At 47.8% G+C, this 20,503-nt stretch overlaps 1 protein-coding gene and 1 long non-coding RNA gene across 2 annotated transcripts in view; both read right to left on the bottom strand.

The window, feature by feature from the left end:
• LOC144257745 (uncharacterized) overlaps positions 1-20,503 on the bottom strand; it is a 70,791-nt gene that overhangs the window by 40,766 nt on the left and 9,522 nt on the right. The window contains 3 exon segments of the mRNA XM_077805865.1: positions 15,361-15,895; positions 16,256-16,369; positions 19,947-20,074. Coding sequence (XP_077661991.1) covers positions 15,361-15,895; positions 16,256-16,369; positions 19,947-20,074 — 777 coding nt within the window.
• LOC144257715 (uncharacterized) lies at positions 1,870-13,923 on the bottom strand. Its single transcript, XR_013344584.1, has 4 exons — positions 8,105-13,923; positions 3,946-4,225; positions 3,445-3,793; positions 1,870-3,338 (listed from the first exon to the last, which is right to left on the bottom strand). It is a non-coding gene; the product is annotated as an uncharacterized LOC144257715 (long non-coding RNA).

Here is a 20,503-nt window from a genome sequence, read left to right on the forward strand (position 1 = left end):
TTAACTTTTGGGAGGACTGTTCCTCCTTTCCTTTTAAAGTGCGGTGGCAATGCTCTGCTACTGCCAGCAATTTGTCCATGGTTTCAGTCTCCCATCCCACACTTATTCGTTTTAACATGCTGCCTGTGGCAGGGAGAAGACCATCAACAAATGCATGTGCCAAGGCCCCCTGCCCATTTACATCGGGCTCTTGTATTCCTGAATGTTGTAGGAAAATATCAGTTAGCCGGGACCTATAGTCGCCTGGGCTTTCTCCTTGCCCTTGCTTACAGCAACGTATTGCTGTCCAGTTTGTTTTAGGAGACCACACTTTGGGAATGGCTTGATACAGGCGCTTCCAAAGAGCCATACTCTGGTCTCTGTATGCCGAATCTGGGCCAGTACTTTTTATGGTTGAGTGGCATGCCTCAGCTGGCCAGTTTGCAGCAGCCAACCATTTTTCATAATAACTGGCAGGAGCTAACAATTTACACAGTTGGAGGAGATCTGTCTCAGAGGGTTCATAGGTTTCACAGATTAACAGAAACTCCTCAGCAAATTTGACAGAGTTTTCCTGTGGTTTGGGAAAACTTTTAACTATAGATAAAAGTTCCGTATGAGTCCAGGGCTTATAATCCCATATGGACTCACTTTCTCCCATCTTAAGGACTCGTAAGGGTGCCACAACAGTTTGATCAGAGTCTCTCATTAACCTCCCATCAGGTTCTCTTTTCCAAGAAGAGATGTCAAGAGAATCTTTCCAGTCTGCTTTGGATTTCTTCTTCATAATATTTTGCAGAGCTGCGAGGCCAATGAGGGTATCTTCTTCACTTTCATTATCTGTAGTCACTGAAGATTTTTCCTTCTCTGATTTCTTATTTGCGCAGGAGTATGGTGGGGGTCAGGTTTGATCCGGATCATTACACAGGGCTGGGCAAAGGGGAGCGCTCAGACTAGTGGTGGGAGAGACTGTATCCAATTGAACGTTAGTTTTTTGATAGAATTTTTAAGAGAGGTGAGTTTTGACTCAGTCCATCTACAATTTGCCTCTTCCCACCACTGCATGAAGCAGTCTACTTCTCCTCTCTCCAATTTGGTTTTTGGGAGGACGAGTTTGCTTTTTAAAGTGTCCACTTGATCTTTGTCCCAAGAACCTAACAGTGGCCACTGTAATTTGGGGTTCTCTAGAGCTAATTTGGACCATTTTTCAAGAAACCTACAAGAGTCCGGACCCCTCCTAAAATACATAAAATAAGCTGGAGTTCCCTTAGGGAACTATTCTACCTTAGACTTCTGATTACCCATCCAGGAGGACTTCACACAGCACTCACACAAGAAGGAAATTCGGGCTCAGCAGAGCGGTACCCGGTGCAACACACAGAAAGGAGCCCACAGGCTACTGCCTCAACTGCCCTTGCTTTCACACCAGGGGTTATACCCAAGCCGTGGTGCGGCTGCAGCTGTGCAGATTCCACTTATTCAGACCGTGGGGACGGGGACCCCTTGGTCAGCCAGTCTCCGGACAGAGATGGCTCCCAGATTCACACACACACCACGGGGAAGACGGATAGACACAAAGACAAGACAGTCCTCAAACCCGTTAAAGCACAAAAATAATAATTACCTGAGACGTCTGATTCCAGAAGCTGGATCCAAAGACCCCTACCCGAACAGAGTGGGAACCAACAAGTTCAATGGCGTAGACTGCGCTGCTGCTGTGTACCTTTCTGTCTTGTGGAGGATCGCTTGGACTAAGCATCCAGGCGCCGGCTGCCACGATCGTCCTGCAACGCAGTCAGGGATCACACAGCCTCAGTGAAGCCGCTTGCCATCTCGGTAGAACCTCCAAATTGTCCAAGTTTGACTCAGACTCACAATTTATCAGACCACTCTGTTTTATTAGCAAAGCTGCTCTGCTAATACATTTAGAAGTGAGCCCCCCAAGTGGGGCTTGTGTCTTTTAATTTATACAGTTTTTTGGAGAACAAGTTACAGAGAAGTTACAGACAAAAGAAGAAAAAGATTTTAGTCACCACCCTTCGAGATCCCTGAGACCAGTCACGTATCTTCAATTACCTGCCACCCTTAACAATCTCCTTTAACAGCTTCCAGTTAACTTAACTAATTGCCCTTAACACCTTCCATTCTGATGCCTGCTTCTTAGATGTGCTGGCTCTATCTTAATTGCTTCTCCATTCAAAAGCTAACTGTCCCTGCGTGTGCTCCCTCAGATACTTTGTAACATGTTTTGGCATGCCCTCTCATATACAATGTATCCAGCATGTCCCCTTATACAACGTTATACTTATACAATATTATACTTCCACAGTGGCCACTCAGGATAATGCACAAACAATTTCCCTCACGCAGCAACAGTGACACTGAGTGGTCAGTCAGGGTAATGCACGAATTATTTCCCTCACGGAGCAACAGTGACACTGGGTTGCCACTCTGGGTAATGCACCAACAATTTCCCTCACGGAGCAACAGTGACACTGGGTGGCCAGTCAGGGTAATGCACGAACAATTTCCCTCATGGATCAACCGTGACACTGGGTGGCCACTCTTGGTAATGCACCAATAATTTCCCTCACAAAGGAACAGTGACACTGGGTGGCCACTCTGGGTAATGCACGAACAATTTCCCTCACAGAGCAACAGTGACACTCGGTGGCCACTCAGGGTAATGCACAAACAATTTCCCTCACGGAGCAACAGTGACACTGGGTGGCCACTCTGGGTAATGCACCAACAATTTCCCTCACGGAGCAACAGTGACACTGGGTGGCCAGTCAGGGTAATGCAGAAAGTATTTCGCTCACGGAGCAATGGCCAATGCGTGGTCAACTCAGGTAGTGCACAAATCATTTCCCTCATGGACCAACAGTGACACCGGGCAACCCCTTGGAGTAATACACAAAGCATTTCCTCACGGAGCACCAGTTGCACAAACTGGGTTTAAGAATAAATAATAATAATAATAAACAAAAAATAGTTTCACTATAAAAGTTAGATTTTCAGTGATTGTAAGGGATAGCAAACAGAAGAAGGTAGATTACTAAGCAAATACAAATACACACACATACTACTCCTAAGATCTTCAGAAGACTAGATTCAAGAAGTATTTTCTCATTCTAAAATGTCTTTCGGCAACTTGAAGAGTTTCTGTAGCTTAGACTTCCCGTTGTTTCTCTTTACAGACTAGATTCCTGTCTTGGTCTGGACTTCCCCCTTCTCAGTTCCTCTGTCTTTTCAGGTACTTTCAGCAACGTTTCTACTGCCCTGCATGATTTTCGTCTGCTCCGACTTCTCCATGGCTCCCGAGACCTCACGTGGGGGAATGCACACCTACCCGTGTCCTACAAAGGGAGACGGCACCAGGAGAGCAGAGGAGAGAGAGACTGAGAAAGTTGGCCAACACACAAGAGAAGAGAGAAAAACATGGGAGGAAGGCAAGCAACTCACCAGCTGGAGTCCTCCTCCTAGATGCAACCTTCTCCTGCGAAGGAGACACCGTTCCTGGCCAAAGAAATGAGCAGCCCCTGAAAATGGGGACCTTGTCTCTCTCGTAACCACAGCTGGTCAGGAACCATTTCTTACAAACCCAGCCCCAGCTAATGGGGAGTCCCTACCTGGAGCCAGGCGGGCCGTAAACAAAGCCTTAACCAAACCAGACATTTATCTCACTGACATTAGCGACTGCTCCACTGCCAACTGGAGGACTCCTGGCTTGCATCAACAGTGCTCGCGGCCTCACTGCTCTCACTTGCTTTCCATCCGATGAGGGGAGTAAACTGTTTGTACTAAACCCAGACTGAGGAGGAAAAACAAATAAGTTACCATCTCAGTGGTAAACATCGCATAAGCTATTCTTTTTTCTTCTCCTGCACAGCGGCATTCCGCCCCAACCCTCCCCACCATTAGGCCTTTAGTACTACAACTAGAAAGCACCCCTTGCAAAGGCACCTGAAATAATCACTCTGCACAGCAGACTCTGGCCTCTCATCAGCCGTAATCTCACAGACTCCCGTATCCAAAGAGGAAGCACACAGCCTCTGAAGAAATACTGCGGCGAGCACAGACGAGGAATTCAAAGCACTGACCGCTTACTCAGAGCCAGTCCATGCGGGAGACAGAAAGCTGACGACTCTTCATGTCTGCTTAGAAGGATGTCCAAGCTGCTTAGGTACACCTCGGTCACTTCTCCTCTGGCTGGGGCTCCTGGACAATTCCTCTGCGAGAGTAGCTGCAAAAGCCAAGCGTGAGCTATCATGATACAAAGCTCCATTGGTGCTGGAAATCTTACCCTCATCCATGCATTGGCCCCACTCGATGAACAGAGATCGAGTTAACACTGACAGTCACTGCTCCATGCTCGCACGCACTGCCCTGCATGATTTTCGTCCCCTCCTACTTCTTCTTGGCTTCCAAGACATAGCCTGTGGGGATGCACACCTAGTGTGCCTGCCCGTGTCCTATGAAGGGAGACAGCACTGGGAAAGGCAAGGACCGAGAGAGAGAGACAGAGGCAGAGTGTGTGTGTTGGCTAACATTCTAGAGGAGAGAGAGAGAGAAGCATGGTAGGATAGCAAGCAGTTCACCTCCTGGAGTCATCTGTGACAAACTGGGACTGTTCTTCATGTTTCCTCTGAATAGTGTGGGGGTGCCTCAGTTTCCCCTATGCAGTTCTTAAATATCTAGGTGGTGGGAGAAGGGTGTATGATCTTTGCAGAGTTCTGGAGGGCGGGTGTGTGCGGGGGTCTGGACACAGAGAATGGCCGACACCCTCTTTCTTGGCAACTGATGGTCTGGCCCTTGAGAGCTAAAGGGTTGGAGAACAAAGGAGTCCGGTGACCTCCTGGCCCAGGATAGAGACAAAGCCTAGAGGAGGAGGAGCTGGAGGGGGAGTCAGTTTGGGGCTGGCTGCGTCATGTCTGCCGTTTTGCGTGTCGTGGGAGGTGTTGTGTGTCGTCTCGTGTGTGTGCCGTTGCGTGTGTGTTTGTTGTCTCGTGTGTGTCGGTGTCGTGTGTCATTTCTGTGTCATGTCTGCCATTTTGTGTGTCATGTGTCGGTGTCGTGTGTCATTTCTGTGTCATGTTGTCTGCCGTTTTGTCTGTGTGAGTGTGTGTGGGCGCGCGAGAGAGACGTCGCGTGTGTCGGCGCCTATCGGCGTTTGTGAGGCATCGTGTTTGAGACGGCGCGTCAGAGACATTGCGTGTCGGTGCATGTGAGAGATGGCGCGGGTCGGCGCGTGTGAGAGACGATGCGTGAGAGACGTCACGTGTGTGAGACGTTGGCGAGCGTCGGCGTGCGTGAGACGGCGTGCGTCGTGCTTGGGTGAGTCGGCAGACGTGAGATGTCACGTGTCGTGCGTGTGAGAGTTGGCAAGCGTGAGAGATGGCGAGCGTGGGTGTTGGCGTTGTGCGTGCGAGACGTGTTTGCGTGTGAGACGGCGCACGTGGGTGTCGGTGTCCTGTGTGTGTGTCGTGTGTCCTGTGTCGTCTGTGTCCTGTGTCGGTGTACTGTGTGTGTCGGTGTTGTGTGTGTGCGAGACGTGTTTGTGTGTGTGAGACGGCGCGCGTGGGTGTCGGCATCATGCATGATATGTGTCCTGTGTCGGTGTTGTTTGTGTGTCATGTGTGTTAGTGTCGTGTGTGTCATGTGTCCGTGTCATGTATCATGTGTTGTGTATCATATGTCGTGTGTCGGTGTCGTGTGCCGTGTGCCGGTGTGGTGTGTGCGTGCCATGTGTCGTTGTGGTGTGCGCGCGTCGTGTGTCATGTGTCATGTGGTGGTGTCGTGTGTCGTATATGTGTCGTGTATGTGTCAGGGTAATGCACAAACAATTTCCCTCACAGAGCAACAGTGACACTCAGTGGCCAGTCAGGGTAATGCACCAACCATTTCCCTCACGGAGCAATGGCCAATGCGTGGCCCATTCAGGTAGTGCACAAACCATTTCCCTCATGGGCCAACAGCGACAGTGGGTGGCCAATTCAGGTCGTGCTCAAATCATGTGTCGGTGTCGTATGTCCTGTGTCGTGTGTGTGTCCTGTGTCGGTGTCGTGTGTGTGTCATGTGTGTCATGTATGTGTCGGTGTCATGTGTGGTGTGCGTCATGTTTGGTGTGGGTCATGTGTCGTGTGTGTGTGGTGTATATCTCAGTGTCCTGTGTGTCGGTGTCAGGTGTCGGTGTCGTGTTTGTGTCGGTGTGAATGGTCTTGGTGTACGCAACGTATTGGTATATGTGACATGATGTGTGTTGTGTTGAGTGTGTGAATGGTGTGTCGGTGTCATCTGTGATTTTTGTGTGTCGTGCTGGGTGCCACTTTGTGTGTCGTGTTGTGTGTATGTGACGGGTCGTGTGTCATATTGTGTGCATGTTCAATGTGTTGTGCGTGTGCGACGTGCGTGTGCCATGCTGTTTACGTGCGATGCGCAACGTGCCTGCGACGCGCAACGTGTTGTGTGCGCAACATGTGACTTGCTGTATACAACGTGCGACAGGCTGTGTGCGACGTGTTGTGTGTGACGTGCAATGTGTTGTGCAATATACGACGTGCAGTCTACAACCTGCAACATGTGAGGCGCGAGCAACGCTCGACGTGCTGTGTGCTACGTGTTGTGCGTGACATGCAACGTGCGACGTATTGTGCGACGTGCTGTGTGTGCGACGTACATGCGTGCCACGTGCGACGTGTCAGTGTCCTGTGTGTGTCAGTGTCATGTGTGCCGTTTTGTGTTGTATTGTGTGCCCTTTTGTCATGTGTCGTGTTGGGCGTGTGCGCACGTGTTGTGCGTGTGCATGTGTGTAGTGCAACGTGTTGTGTGTGAAGTGATACGTGCGACATGTCACAAACTGTGCGACGTGCTGTGTGTGACATGCGACTTGCTGTGTGTTGTCTTGAGTGTGTGTGGGTTGTGTTGTGTGACAGGTTGTGGGTTGTGTTGTGTTGAGTGTGTCGGTGTCGTGTGTGTGATGTTTTGTGTGTGATGCTTTCCGTGTCGCATTGTGTGCCATGTGAGGTGTTGTGTGTCGTTTTGTGTGTCATTTTGTGTCAGTGTGTGATGTGTGTGCGTCCACGCATGTGACGTATTGCGCATGTCCGTGTGGGAAGTGCAAAATGGGATGTGTCAACTTGCCACCCCCTTCCCCAACAGTTTAGCCCCCTGTCGTGAACATGACCCTACCCCTTCCCTAGGGTGCTATTGACACTAAAACGACCTAAAAGACCCCAGACTTATCACTACTGGCTGGCACCCTATTGCCACCCGCACTCCTATGCTGCTGCTGCTGCTGGCCAAACCCTCCCCGCAAAATCTAATCCCCACCCCCTACCCGGAACCCAACTGGAACCCTAACCCTATAACCTCCTCCCCAATTCTAAACCCCTGAACCAAAACTGTAGCCCAATCCTCACCCCAACCCTAACCTCCAGCTCTGAACCCAGCCCCCCTAAGCCTGACACCGCTTTAAGGCAGAGCCCAGTTCCCCATTCCCACCATGTGCAACAACAGTGCAAACCACACCCTCCCGCCCCCCCCCCCCCAGGCCCAGGAATCCCGCTTCTTATCACCACTTGTTTTGAAATTAACCTTTTCTTCATTTGCATTCCACAAACCTTCATTCTCGTTTGATGGGTTATTTAGTTACAGGGGTCTACACAATGCAACTCTTTGCTATTACATTGTAACAGGATACAGATAAGTGAAAACAGTGCAAACAACATTCCACTAGTTTTCAGGAGGTTTAAACACCCAATACATTTGAACATTTAACAATCGCTTTGATCTATACTAATACACATATCAATTGGCCTGAATACACCCTTGACATAAGCTGCTCTGCCAGAGTCACACCTTGTACAAACATTACTGCAATAGCGTGTAGGGCAGCATGACCCCCAGAGGTCCATGAGCTGATTTCAGGGTGTCTGCAGGACCCCGCAGCTGAAGCACAGAGCCCCCACGCCTCCTGCGGGGCAAAAACCCACAGCCCCAATGCTCCCTACTCCTCAGGGCATAACCCCAGAGCTGCTGCCCCCCTACCCCAGCTGGGCCCTGGAGTTTTTTTAGCATGTTGAGTGAGTGGGGAGGAGTGAAGTGTTCTAGCGAGGTGGCTCACCTCTTTTATAGAGCACAAGTGCCGGAAATCCTTCCTCCTATGCCCAAATTTTATTCCTCACCCACAACTGGGCGTATTGATGACACGTATATACGCACGTTAAGTTTCCTTGTGATGTTCCTGTTAAGTCTGTGGGTACCACATTAAAAAACCCTACGCCATTCTTCATTATCTGTTGGTCTAGATAGAAGGTTATAGACATATGTGTGAATATTTATTTATTTAGGTAACAAGATATAGGTTAACTTTACTTTTCTGGGTAAATGGTCTTAATATAGATGTGTTAACTTTCCTTAGCTTAACATACAGGATATGGCCTTTAGGTCTCTTGCGTTAGAGCCAAGCTTACTTTAATATTAAATCTCTAAACCTATTACAATAAACCAAATACTTAAATGTATACAAAAAAAATACATCTATGCAAGCAAGCAGGTTAGTCCTATTGGTTGTACGACTCAGAATCAGGACAAGAGATTCTCCCATTGCATTCTCCTCTGAGCCATTCAAACCTCCTTGACTCATTAATTTAAGTCATATTATTTACAAAAGTTCTAGTATTGTCATAATGGAAAAAAACAAAAAACAAACAAACCAGCCAGCCTCCCCATCTGCAAACAATCCCATCTCAGTAGGAGAAGTCCTACAACAGGCTTTGCCAAGAGGTGGAAACTGGGATTTAAACTCCAAATCATCTCACTGTATTTCAGATCCATTCAAATTCCCCATCCAGGTCTGTGATACTTTCATCTCAGGCCCTAAATTACTGTTTTAGGGGCAAAGAAAACAAATTGTGATCCGCAAACAGAAGGCTGAGAACCTTGAATCATAGGACATATTGAGCGGTGGAACTGTAGAAAGTGGAGATCAATTCTACATGGCTCAAAAAGAGGAAACACTGCTGGAGTAATTCAGAAGGTGGGAATCCCTCCGACTCACCACTTCAGGTGTCACAGAGGTTGAAAATACACACTCTCTCCCCTCCCCACAAGTCAGAGTCACCAGGCGATGCTCTGGAACTACTCCATATGAAGCTAGTCAGGACTCTGGGGGAGCATGTCTCCTCTCTCTCAGTACACTGTCACCAGGGCAAGAAGCTGACACAACTTCGACCTTCCTGGCTCTGACTTCGAAGTATTCAGCATCCCCTTCCACACCGTGTGCTTCCCACAACGAGTCCGCCCGGACGGGGCTCCTGGGGAAGCCAGAGGGCCTTGCACCCCAGCTCCGCAGTGACTCTCGGCCAGCGGGTAAAACAGAAGGTTTATTATTCGACAGGAACACGGCGTAAAACAGAACTTGTTAGCACAGAAATCAGTGACTTTCGGCCAAGTCCATCTTGGGGAGTCGTTCAGTCACAGATGCCCCCTTGGGACTGTCACCTGACGTGCTGAAATTACCTCAGAGCCTGTTTTCCCTGCTAGCTTGGAACTTCCAGAACCCTGTTTTGTTGAGCCAGACACACTAGCCTGCTGCAACACAGACCCAGGGTCTGAACCACGCTCCCAGAGCTGCAGGTTTTAAGTGAAAACAGGGGGGAGGGATAGCTCAGTGGTTTGAGCATTGGCCTACTAAACCCAGGGTTGGGAGTTCAATCCTTGAGGGGCCAGTTAGGGATCTGGGGCAAAAAATCCGTCTGGGACAGTACCTGGTCCTGCTAGTGAAGGCAGAGGATGGGACTCGATGACCTTTCAAGGTCCCTTCCAGCTCTATGAGATAGGTATATCTCCTTATAAAAATATATTAAAAAAAAACAAAAACAAGTGATGTTACAAAAAGTAGGATTGTAGTGGTTTCAAGTAATAACGGACAGAACAAAGTAAGTCACCCAGCAAAATAAAGAAAAACACGCAAGTCTAAGCCTAATACATTAAGGGCGGGTAGCGATCCATCGATCGGGGGTCGATTTATCACGTCTAGTCTAGACATGATAAATCGAACCCCAAGCGCTCTCCCGTCAACTCTGGTACTTCAGCGCCGCAAGAGGCACAAGCAGAGTAGACAGGGGAGCGACAGCAGTTGACTCGCCACCATGAAGACGCCGAGGTAAGTCAACCTAATTACGTCAACTTCAGCTACGCTATTCCCGTATTCTTAGGTCGATCTCCCCCTTAGTGTAGGCCTGGCCTAAGAAACTGATGACAGGTTATCTCCCCCCCTCAGAGATGTTCCAATAAGCTTCTTTCACAGATTAGACTCCTTCCTCGTCTGGGCCCAATCCTTTCCCCAGGTATAAAGAAAAGGAGGACCTGTGGCACCTAAGAGACTAACCAATTTATTTGAGCATAAGCTTTCGTGAGCTACAGCTCACTTCATCGGATGCATACAGTGGAAAATATAGTGGGGAGATTCTCCCCCCGATGAAGTGAGCTGTAGCTCATGAAAGCTTATGCTCTAATAAATTTGTTCGTCTCTAAGGTGCCACAAGTACTCCTCGTTCTTTTTACGGATAAAGACTAACACGGCTGCTACTCTGAAACCTTTCCCCAGGTAATGTTAGTTCCAGCAGACATCTCAGGTGGTAAGCAGGGGATTTCTCATGATTGGCCCCCTTTGTCCTGCTCCACCCCCTTTTATACCTTTGGCACAAGGCGGGAATCTTTTGTCTCTCTGGGTCCCCACCCCTCCTTCTAAATGGAAAAGTACCAGATTTAAGATGGATTTCAGTACCAGGTGACATGGTCACATCACATGTCACTGTAAAACCCCTAGTCTCCATTCCCCATGGGCTAGCCCACATGTACACAGGAAGGCTTTCAAGTAACTAAGGCCATTTACAACTGATTGTTTCTGGAACACCCTTAATGGCCTCTACTTAATATGTTTACATCAGTGATACAATTTTATAGCTTATTCTCCTAGCTCCAGATATAGAAATACTACATGCAAACAAATAGGATGAACACACTTTGTAGATTACAAGCTTTCTAATGACACCATACAAGGGGTATTTAGCGTAAAGCGTATTAGTAAGCATATTTCCATAAAGCCTACGGACTGCAACGTCACACACTGGTCATAGCACAGGTGCAGGCAGCTGGAGCAGCCTCACCTGCTCCAGAGGTCTCAGCGAAGTCACACACCCCTATTCCCACCACCAAGGTATTGGTGCAGCACACAGGGAAACTGAGGCACACGCAGTATTCATGCAAAACAGTAAAACTCACATAGGCTCAACAGTAAAACTCACATACAACATAACAAGGGAAAATCCCCACTTCGTGACACCCTCTATCCCTGCACCTTCTCTGTTATATTTACATTGAGAATATAGCTAATATAATGCCAATATTTAAAAAGGGCCCTAGAGGTGATCCTGGCAATTACAGACCAGTAAGTCTAATGTCAGTACTGGGCAAATTAGTTGAAACAATAGTAAAGAATAAAATTGTAAGACACACAGAAGGACATAAATTGTTGGGCAAAAGTCAACACGGTTTCTGTACAGGGAAATCACGAAAGCTTATGCTCAAATAAATTTGTTAGTCTCTAAGGTGCCACAAGTCCTCCTTTTCTTTTTGTGAATACAGACTAACACGGCTGCTACTCTGAAACTAATCTACTAGAGTTCTTTGAAGGGGTCAGCCTGAGCCTGAGGAGGAGACAGAATTTACTAATGTACATTGCCAAAGAGCCACAGTAATATGTCAGCAGCGCCCCCATCAGCTCTCGCCTGCTCCCAGTGCCCACCGGCTGCCCATCAGCGCCTCCCCATCCCTCCCGATCAGCTGTTTTGTGGCATGCAGGAGGCTTGGAGTGGGAGGGAGAGGAGCGAGGGCATAGCATGCTCATGGGTAGGGGTGAAGTGGGGGGCACATTGGAAAGTTGGCACCTATAGCTCCAGCCCCAGAATCGGTGCCTATACAAGGAGCCACATATTAACTTCTGAAGAGCTTCATATGGAGCCACAGGTTGGCCACCCCTGTACTAATCTATTAGAGTTCTTTGAAGGCTCAACAAACATGTAGACAAGGGGGATCCAGTGGACATAGTGTACTTAGATTTCCAGAAAGCCTTTGACAAGGTTTCTCACCAAAGGCTCTTATGTAAATTCAGTTGTCAGGGGATAAGAGGGAAGATCCTTTCATGGTTTGAGAACTGGCTAAAAGACAGGGAACAACGGATAGGAATAAATGGTAAATTTTCAGAATGGAGAGGGGTAACTAGCAGTATTCCCCAAGGGTCAGTCCTAGGACCAATCCTATTCAACTTATTCTTAAATGATCTGGAGCAAGGGGTAAACAGTGAGGTGGCAAAGTTTGCAGAGGATACTTGTCATGGAGTCCAGGGGCGATGCTCTGGAACTGCTCCCTACGAAGCCAGGCAGGACTCGGGTGAAGTCTCCTCTCTGTGAGCAGCCTGTCTGCAGGACGAGAAGCTCACACGGCTTCCACCTTCCTGGGTCTGAACACGGAGCATTCAGCATCCTCTGCCCCTCTGTCCGCTTCCCACAGCAAGTCCGCTCAGGCGGGGTCCTGGGGAAGCGAGAGGGTCCTGCACCCCAACTTCGCAGTCAGACGTGACTCTAGCCAGCAAAACAGAGGTTTATTAGATGATAGGAACATGGTTTAAAACAGAGCTTGTAGGTACAGAGAACAGGACCCCTCAGCTGGGTCCATTTTGGGGGGCACTGAGCCAGACAACCCCATCTGCACTTCACTCCATGTCCCCAGCGTGCCCAAACTGAAACTCTCTCCAGCCCCTCCTCCCCTTTGTCCCTTTCCTGGGCCAGGTCACCTGATCTCTTTGTCTTCAACCCTTTAGCTCTCACCTTGCAGGGGGGAAGGGCCAGGCAATCAGTTGCCAGGAAACAGGGTGTTGCCATTCTCTGTGTCCAGACCCCTGCACACACCTCTAGGGCTCTGCAATGATCATACACCCTTATCCCACCACCTAGATACTTAAGAACTGCATAGGGGAAACTGAGGCACTCCCACACTATTCAGGGGAAACATTAAGAACAGTCCCACTTCGTCACAATACTAAACTGCTCAAGATACTAAAGACCAAAGCAGACTGTGAAGAACTTCAAAAAGATCTCACAAAACTAAGTTATTAGGCAGCAAAATGGCAAATGAAATTTAATGTGAATAAGCGTAAAGTAATGCACATCGGAAAAAATAACCCCAACGATACATTCAATATGATGGGGGCTAATTTAGCTGCAACTAATCTGGAAAGAGATCTTGGAATCATCGTGGACAGTTCTCCGAGGATGTCCATGCAATGTGCAGCGGCAGTCAAAAAAGCAAACGGGACGTTAGGAATCATTTAAAAAGGGATAGAGAATAAGACAGAAAATATCTTATTGCTCCTATATACATCCATGGTACACCCACATCTTGAATACTGCGTACAGAAGTGGTCTCCTCATCTCAAAAAAGATACACTGGCATTAGGAAAGGTTCAGAGAAGGGCAACTCAAATGTTTGGAACGGGTCCTGTTAGGATATAGATATTCAGGCCTGTCTGTAAAGGCCTATACTCTAAGAATTTAGGTATATTCTTATCACTTGGCTAGTTCCAGAGGTATAAAAGAAAGAATCAAAATCACTGTCTGCTGGTGTAAGGGCCTTCTCTTACTGTGACAGTCTGAGGCCCTGTTCTTAGGCTAAGGCCTCTGGCTAAGCAGCAGAGGCAGCCATAAGCTGGGAAGCGACCGGTCACCTCCTCACATTCCAAACTAGTCACACTAAAATAAGGTGCTATTCGGCTGTTAGGAATACAATCCTGTCCTGATAGTTCCTATCACCTCCAGAGAAAGGGAAGTGCCTAGAAAATGTAAAAGGAAACTTAGTTCGATAGCATCCTGTCTGGCAAGAACTCACTTATCAATAGCTGGGATGTGAAATCCTCACTTCTGTGTTGTCTTGTCATTGTAGTTCCCACTTTGCTATTGTTTGTCTGTGTAATCTCTGTCTGGTTCTGTGATTGTTCCTGTCTGCTGTATAATTAATTTTGCTGGGTGTAAACTAATTAAGGTGGTGGGATATAATTGGTTACATAATCATGTTACAATATGTTAGGATTGGTTAGTTAAATTTCAGGAAAATGATTAAGGTATAGCTAAGCAGAACTCAAGTTTTACTATATAATCTGAAGTCAATGAGGAAGTGACTGGGTGTGGGTGTGGGTGGGCATGTGGGTGTGTGAGATGGGAACAGGGAATGGGGGTAAGAAAATTGGAATCATGTTTTGCTAAAGGGGGAGATGGGAACAGGGAATGGGGGTAAGAAAATTGGAATCATGTTTTGCTAAAGGGGGAGATGGGAACAGGGAATGGGAGTAGGGAAGTTGGAATCATGTTTGGCTAAGGGTAGGAATGGGAACAGGGACACAGGTCTAAGGCTCTGTGGTGTCAGAACTGGGAAGGAGGACACTAAGGAAGGAAACTGGAATCATGCTTGCTGGAAGTTCACCCCAATAAACATCGAATTGTTTGCACCTTTGGACTTCGGGTATTGTTGCTCTCTGTTCATGCGAGAAGGACCAGGGAAGTAAGTGGGTGAAGGAATAAGCTCTCTAACAGGTCCCATATGAGGAGAGATTAAAGAGACCAGGACTTTTCAGCTTGGAAAAGAGGAGACTAAGGGGGATATGATAGAGGTATTTAAAATCATGAGTGGTGTGGAGAAATTGAATAAGGAAAAATTATTTACCTGTTCCCATAATACAAGAACTCGGGGCCACCAAATGAAATTAATGGGCAGCAGGTTTAAAACAAAAATAAAAGGTAGTTCTTCACACAGCGCACAGTCAACTTGTGGAACACCTTGCCTGAGGAGGTTGTGCAGGCTAGGACTATAACAGGGTTTAAAAGAGAACTAGATAAATTCATGGAGGTTAAGTCCATTAATAGCTATTAGGTAAGGAATGGTGTCCCTGCTTGAGGGTGGAGGTGGATGACAGGCAAGAAATCACTTGATCCTTACCTGTTAGGATCACTCCCTTTGGGGCACCTGGCATTGACCACTGTCGGGAGACAGGATACTGGGCTGGACGGACCTTTGGTCTGACCCAGTTTGGCCATTCTTATGTTCTTATGAGAAAAATGGTACAAAACCCAACTGCTATTCAGCAGAACCCAGTGCAACGTAGGAACAACTGGGAACGAGGCAATTGGTCCCTAATGGGGGAACCTGGTGATTAACAATCATAGAATATCAGGGTTGGAAGGGACCTCAGGAGGTCATCTAGGAGGTCACCAGCTTCTCTGGTGATAAATAAGAGAAGATCTGTGATGGAAGAATTTCCCGCACTCACAACATTCGTTGGGTTTCTCTCCCGTGTGGATCCTCTGATGTACGATAAGGCCTGAGCGCCGAGCGAAGGTTTTCCCGCACTCACAGCATTCATAGGGTTTCTCCGCTGTGCGGATCCTCTGATGGCAAATAAGATGTGAGTGCTGAGTGAAGGTTTTCCCACACTCGCAGCAGCCACAGGGGCTCACTCTGGTGTGAATTCTCTGACGGGTAATAAGGTGTGAGCGCCTCCTGAACTTTTTCCCACACTCATAGCCCATGTTATTTCTCTCTCCTGTCAGGATTCTCTGCTGGGACATGGTTTCCTTGAGGCCTTCGTGAGTTCCCCGATAATTAACAGGTATTCCAACTTTCTGCACCAGCTGGTTTCCCTGACGCTTCTCTGGCCTGTGCTGCCCCTGAGAGCCTTTTCCCTGCTCACAACTCCTGGACACACTCCCTTTGCATCTTTGCAATAACATCCCCTGCGGTTCCACTTGTTCATTTTCCTGCTGAGGATTCTGCTCCACAGTCTCTCTCACCATCCCATCACCTGCTGGGACAGAGAAAGGAAAACCTCAGAAGCCAGAAGTGAAAAGGGGGGAACAAACCAAGAGAAAAGCTGAAGATGGAAAAAAACCAGGGACTGAATTTCCCCCAACTCTTCCCCAAAGGGGAGAAAGGAGGGCATCAATTCTGAATCCAGTTCCCATCCAAACACTCCCCAGGGAGAAGGGAGTTTCGGGAGGGAACTACTGCCAGGAGTTAGGATTGGTAGGGAGCCATGAACAGTATCTGCCCTGAGGATACGACACCTGCTGGGGACCATCCTGAACCCAGAGACCTCACAAGGTCTTTGTTGGGAATCCCAGCTGTTTCCTTCAAGCACTGAGTAGGTTTAATCATCCCTCACCCACAAGGCTGCCTCTCAGGACCCCTCTTTCCTCTGAGCCCCAGAGATCTGGGGCCCACGGCTCTTCCCCTCGTTTCAGCTGGGAGATGACATCGGGTTTGGAAACTGGGAACCCTGCTCATGGGAAAGATGACCAGTGAGATCAGGTAACAGCAAAAGAAGAAATTACTCAACCTGTGCATCAATGATGGTTCTTTGAGATGTGTCTCCCTGTGGGTGCTCGCCCATTAAAAACAGCTGTGTAGACCGGTGGCTTTCCAGACTACTGTGCCCCTTCCAGGAGTCCGATTTGTCTTGCGTACCTCTGAGTTACACCTCATTTAAAAACTACTTGATTATAAAATCAGACATAAAAATACAAAAGTGTCACCACAACCCGTGAATTGCTGACTTGCTCATTTTTACCATCTAATTATAAAATAAATAATCGGAATATAAATATTGTACTTACATTTCAGTGCGTATATCAAGGTTCTGTCCTCACTCTGAACTCTAGGGTACAGATGTGGGGACCTGCATGAAAGACCCCCTAAGCTTATTCTTACCAGCTTAGGTAAAAAAAACTTTCCCAAGGTACAAACTTTGCCTTGTCCTTGAACCCTATGCTGCCACCACTAAGCGTGTTAAACAAAGAACAGGGAAAGAGTCCACTTGGAGACGTCTTCCCCCAAAATATCCCCCCAAGCCCTACACCCCCTATCCTGCGGAAGGCTTGATAAAAATCCTCACCAATTTGTACAGGGGAACACAGACCCAAACCCTTGTATCTTAAGAACAATGAAAAAGCAATCAGGTTCTTAAAAAGAAGAATTTTTATTTAAGAAAAGGTAAAAGAATCACCTCTGTAAAATCAGGATGGTAAATACCTTACAGGGTAATCAGATTCAAAACATCGAGAATCCCTCTAGGCAAAACCTTAAGTTACAAAAAGACACAAAACCAGGAATATACATTCCATTCAGCACAGCTTATTTTACCAGCTATTAAACAAACGGAAATCTAACGCATTTCTAGCCAGATTACTTACTAACTAACAGAAGTTCTGAGACTGCATTCCTGATCTGCTCCCGGCAAAAGCATCACACAGACAGCGAGACCCTTTGTTTCCCCCGTCCAGCTTTGAAAGTATCTTGTCTCCTCATTGGTCATTTTGGTCAGGTGCCAGCAAGGCTATTTTAGCTTCTTAACCCTTTACAGGTGAAAGGGTTTTGCCTCTGGTCAGGAGGGATTTTATAGCACTGTATACAGAAAGGTGATTACCCTTCCCTTTATTCTTATGACAGCATAGTATATAGATGAGCATAAGCAAGTCATTGTATGAAATTTTACTTTGTACTGACTTAGCGAGTGATTTTTCCATAGCAACTCTGGAAGACCTCTGCGTACCCCAGGGGTACACAGACCACTGGTGTAGACACTGCAGCTCAGGCTTAAGAGACCGAGCTCCAGACCAATCTGCAACCTCTCTCTCTCTCTCTCTCTCTGTGTTGCCTTGTTTTTTTGCCCTGGATAGCAGCAAACTTAAGCCCAGTCTGTTTGTACCGTAGTTCCTGTGTCCCAAAGTGCAGTGCAGTTGTGTTCCCGTGTTCTGCTTCCCTTGGACCCAGTCATTACACATTAACCTTCAGGAGACTTCCATTGTCCAGTGTGCTTCATACATATGTGGATAGTCCTTGATAGTGTTTCCATGCAAATGGAGACTGACCTATGCTACTTCAACAGGAATTACATCCCCATCCCAGAAGAGGAATTCATTCCTTCACACCAAGTGGCTAACAAAGCAAATTGAGAAGGAAGCTGACCCATGCATATTTTTCATTAAAAAAACCTACTCAATAAAGCCCCCATTCTCCAGAGGGAGACAAGGTCAAAGTGAAGGGCTAGGATAATGAACCATAAAATCACAGAAACACACAGGGTAAAAGGACCTCAAGATGTCAGCTAGTCCATCCTCCAGCCCTGAGACAGGACCAAGTATACATAGACCGTCGGTCTACCCTCTTCTTAAAAACCTCCAGTGACCAAGATTCCACAACCTCTCTTGGTAACGTATTCCTGTACTTATCTATATGCACAGTTGGAAAGTTTTTCCTAATATCCAACCTAAACATCCCATGCTGCAGAACGAGCCAGTTACTACTTCTCCCTACCCTAACCCTAAGCAGGAGAGGATAAGGGAAGATCAGATTTCAAGAAGACAACCATAATCAGTAGTGTCAGACAGCTGACAGGTCAAGGAGGAGGAGGAGGAGGATGGAGTGCTGGTTCTGAGCTTTGCCTAGGGACCGGTCATTAGAGACTTCAGCAAAAGCAGCCTCGGTGAAGAGCTACAGTCTCTGACTCCCTGAATCCTTCCCTTCCTACCCCTCACCAGACCCCCCTGTGATGGGTTGGGTCACAGAGACCCTCTTGTCACCTGAGGTGCTGGAACTGCCTCTGAGCCCATTGCTCTGTCAGTTAGCGATGTCAAAAATTGCATCCCCACTGGACATGAATTGCAGCAAAAACGTAGTGTCAACATAGTTACAGTGGCAAAAAAGGTCCATGAAACAGAAAACCAAGGACATTAAAGGCCCCCAAAGTACATTAAGCAGAGTTAAGGATGACTAGTGCTGCCTCATGCCCGTCCAGCATGTGGATGGTGGTGAAAAATAAAACCTCTGAAAACCAGGAAATGAAGAACTAAACTACACACCACCCCTGCAATGTAACCTTAACTCCGCCCCTACCCCCTAGCCCTGGAGCTGGCAAATATCACTGGGAATAGGTCAGGAAGGGTGGTGCCAAGGTTACCAAACTACCCAAGGAAGGGGCAAATTTTCCATCTCTTGAAGTCTTCAAGTCAGGACAGCATGCCTTTCTGGAAGATATTTTCATCAAACACAAGGAATTCAGCGCACTGCAATGGTAACTGGATGAAACTCCATGGCCTGTATTACACAGGAGGTCAGACTAGATGACCTAATAGTCTCCCCCAGCCTAAAAATTTATTGATCAACAGAAGGAAGGACTAAGAACATGCCGCTGTGTGTTTTACCTTCCTCAGATTTTAATACCAGCATTTCTCCACATTCACTCCAGCAGTGTGCACTGTGCCAGCTGCAGCTTTAAATGAACGGTGGAGGGACTAGTTGGAGCAGCTGGGCAGAGCTGTGCCATGAAGAGAGGTGCACGTGAAACTGTAAGGAACAGGTATTCCTCATTTCAATGCTGAGCGGCGTAGGCAGCGTCAATAAGGGCGCACAAGGGCGTGTTCTTGCCACAAGGAGTGTCAACAGGCTGGTGCCGTACATGCTAGGGGTCTCCGGGGCTCAGTAAGGGGTAAGTGAAGGCACTGACTCAGAAGGAATCCTCATTGGAAGGGTAAAGGGTTGGTGACATTATGGAAGTCTGAGATGGACTGTGCGCAGTAGGCTCAGTGTCTGAGTGCAGGCCAGGGGTAGGCAGTTTCCGTTCCCTACATCGGACCTAACCCCAAGTTTTGCCTTAGCAAAGAGACGGTGTTAGCGTTTGTGCTGTCCTGCGCCTGTGCTCTGCTCCCAAAGCGTTCTGTAGCGAGGAGGGTCGAGTGCTAGTCTGTGTGTCATTGGCCTGTCAGGGGGTTGCTGAAACAGGGAAAAACTTGAGGGTGCAATGTGAACCTTAACTCTTCATTTCTCCTGTTAAGAACCGAGGGGACAGGAATCCTTACCCAGCGAGGTCACATTCTCATAATTCTCCCGCATGACGTCTCCGTAGAGGGCTCTCTGAGCGGGGTCCAGCAGAGCCCACTCTTCCTCAGTGAAATACACAGCCACCTCCTCGAAAGTCACCGGCCCCCGAAAGAGCAAGAGCCCCCCTGTCAAGGTTCCTCCCCCACTCTGAACTCTAGGGTACAGATGTGGGGACCTGCATGAAAAACCTGCTAAGCTTATCTTTACCAGCTTAGGTCAAAACTTCCCCAAGGTACAAAATATTCCACCCGTTGTCCTTGGACTGGCCGCTACCACCACCAAACTGATACTGGTTACTGGGGAAGAGCTGTTTGGCCACGTCCTTCCCCCCAAAATACTTCCCAAAACCTTGCACCCCACTTCCTGGACAAGGTTTGGTAAAAAGCCTCACCAATTTGCCTAGGTGACTACAGACCCAGACCCTTGGATCTTAAGAACAATGAATAATCCTCCCAACACTTGCACCCCCCCTTTCCTGGGAAATGTTGGATAAAAAGCCTCACCAATTTGCATAGGTGACCACAGACCCAAACCC

Source organism: Eretmochelys imbricata, chromosome 26, assembly GCF_965152235.1.
Source record: "Eretmochelys imbricata isolate rEreImb1 chromosome 26, rEreImb1.hap1, whole genome shotgun sequence".
NCBI lineage: Eukaryota > Metazoa > Chordata > Testudines > Cheloniidae > Eretmochelys > Eretmochelys imbricata.